Source organism: Austrofundulus limnaeus, unplaced genomic scaffold (assembly GCF_001266775.1).
Source record: "Austrofundulus limnaeus strain Quisiro unplaced genomic scaffold, Austrofundulus_limnaeus-1.0 Scaffold495, whole genome shotgun sequence".
Taxonomy (NCBI): Eukaryota; Metazoa; Chordata; class Actinopteri; order Cyprinodontiformes; family Rivulidae; genus Austrofundulus; species Austrofundulus limnaeus.
This window is the reverse complement of record NW_013952897.1, coordinates 39,201-40,741: the sequence shown is the minus strand read 5'-3', so window position 1 is coordinate 40,741 and position 1,541 is coordinate 39,201. Positions and strand designations below refer to the sequence as shown.

The following is a 1,541-nucleotide window of genomic DNA, read 5'->3' as shown; positions in this document are numbered from 1 at the left end:
CAGTCTCAAAACAAGATCAAAAAGACTTTTTGGCTGATATAAGGTTTTAAAACTTGGTTAGTGGACAGTTTTTGCAGTGGACAGTTTCTTGTTTATATAAGAGAATCTCCAGTTCTGACCCGGGTCTAACAGGCCTCTGGGAGCCCCACTCCCTCCCTCCATCTCTGKTTCTGTTCACTCCATGTGTTTCAGGCTGATGTCATCAGTCCTCTCCTTCATGTTGACCAGTGTTTCTRTGTTTCTGACAGTCCGGGGTCCCGGGGTTCCTCAGGGACATGCAGAAGGCCTGCAGCGAGTACACCAGCTACTGTCACAGGAAGTGACAGCTGCTCAGGAGGAAGAGGAGGGGCTTACATCACGTTTATTATCCTCCTGTTTACTCAGGCGTGACATGCACGGACCGGTTCTGTTCCAGTGCTGCTGTCTCAAGCAGAACCGGGTCTGCCTCTGTGGGGTTCTGCAGGTTTAACAGTTTTTATAAACTGTCGATGCTGATCGATCCGTTATGTTGTGAAACRATCTGCTTCTCTTTGCACCAGGTCATCCTGACTCCTTGTTTACTCTGAGCCAGACGGGTTTTTAATTATTCTTGGGACGTTTTTGTCTTTTCACTGGAACTCACTTTTTACTGCGAATGATTGGTTTAATGACTGGTTTAATGATTGATTGACAGGTAATTGATTATCTCAGATGTTTTATTTGACATCAGAACCTCTGACCTGTTTGGTTTGTTCTGCTCATGATGGAATATTACTGTGTAAGAAAACTGTTAATGACGAAATAAACTCAAATTTCAGGTCTTTTGTGTCATTTTTTAAAATTATTTGGCTCAAAATACTTTAGTGAGTCAGTGAGTGATTTACTAAATAAAAAAACTGTGCCTTAGATGCTTTTATTTTACCGTCTATTTGACAGAAAAATACAGATTGTGGTCAATTTAAGATTGACTTTATCATTCTGTGTATAAAAGAACGTCTTTGAGTTACTAAAATTTAACAGAAATATTTGAACATCAAAACATTTAAAGTCTCTTATCTGACACAAACATGAAATTAGAGATTTAAAACAAACGATCCGAACAGAACCTTGAACTCGCTCCGTTTCAGGTGCGTCAGTCAGCGCTGCGCGTGCGCTCTGCAGGAGTTTCCACACGTCGGACTGGACGGTTCTGCTGAGGTTCGGGTCGAGGTATGTCCAGCACGTTTCTCTCCTCAAGCAGAAAACACAGACAGGAAGTGGGTTTTAGGGTCCTAATATTATATTTAGTTTTTTATGTTAGCTGAGTCCACCTGCTGGTCCTGGTGAGGTTCTGACCCATCAACCAGAAACAAGGACTTCCTCAAACTGATTCTGAGAAAACAACAAAACCAACAAGAAAAAAGACAGTCTGGGCTTTAAAACACCAGCTAACAGTAGCTAAATGCTAATGAAAGTAGCCAAACACTTGCTAAAGCCTAAAAGCAGCTAAAATGAGCAGAAGAGATTTATTTGTAGTTAAAGTCTAATTTAGGACCTACCTGCTGAACCCTGCAGCATTTATC

General features: G+C 41.4%; 1 protein-coding gene across 1 annotated transcript in view; it reads left to right on the top strand.

Annotated features, from left to right (window-relative positions):
- Positions 1-800, top strand: part of pctp (phosphatidylcholine transfer protein) — an 8,598-nt gene extending 7,798 nt beyond the window's left edge. The window contains exon 6 of the mRNA XM_014025735.1: positions 249-800. Within this exon, the coding sequence (XP_013881189.1) occupies positions 249-323 (75 nt within the window). The 3' untranslated portion in view covers positions 324-800. The remainder of the gene's footprint in view (positions 1-248) is intronic.
- Positions 801-1,541: the final 741 nt, after the last annotated feature.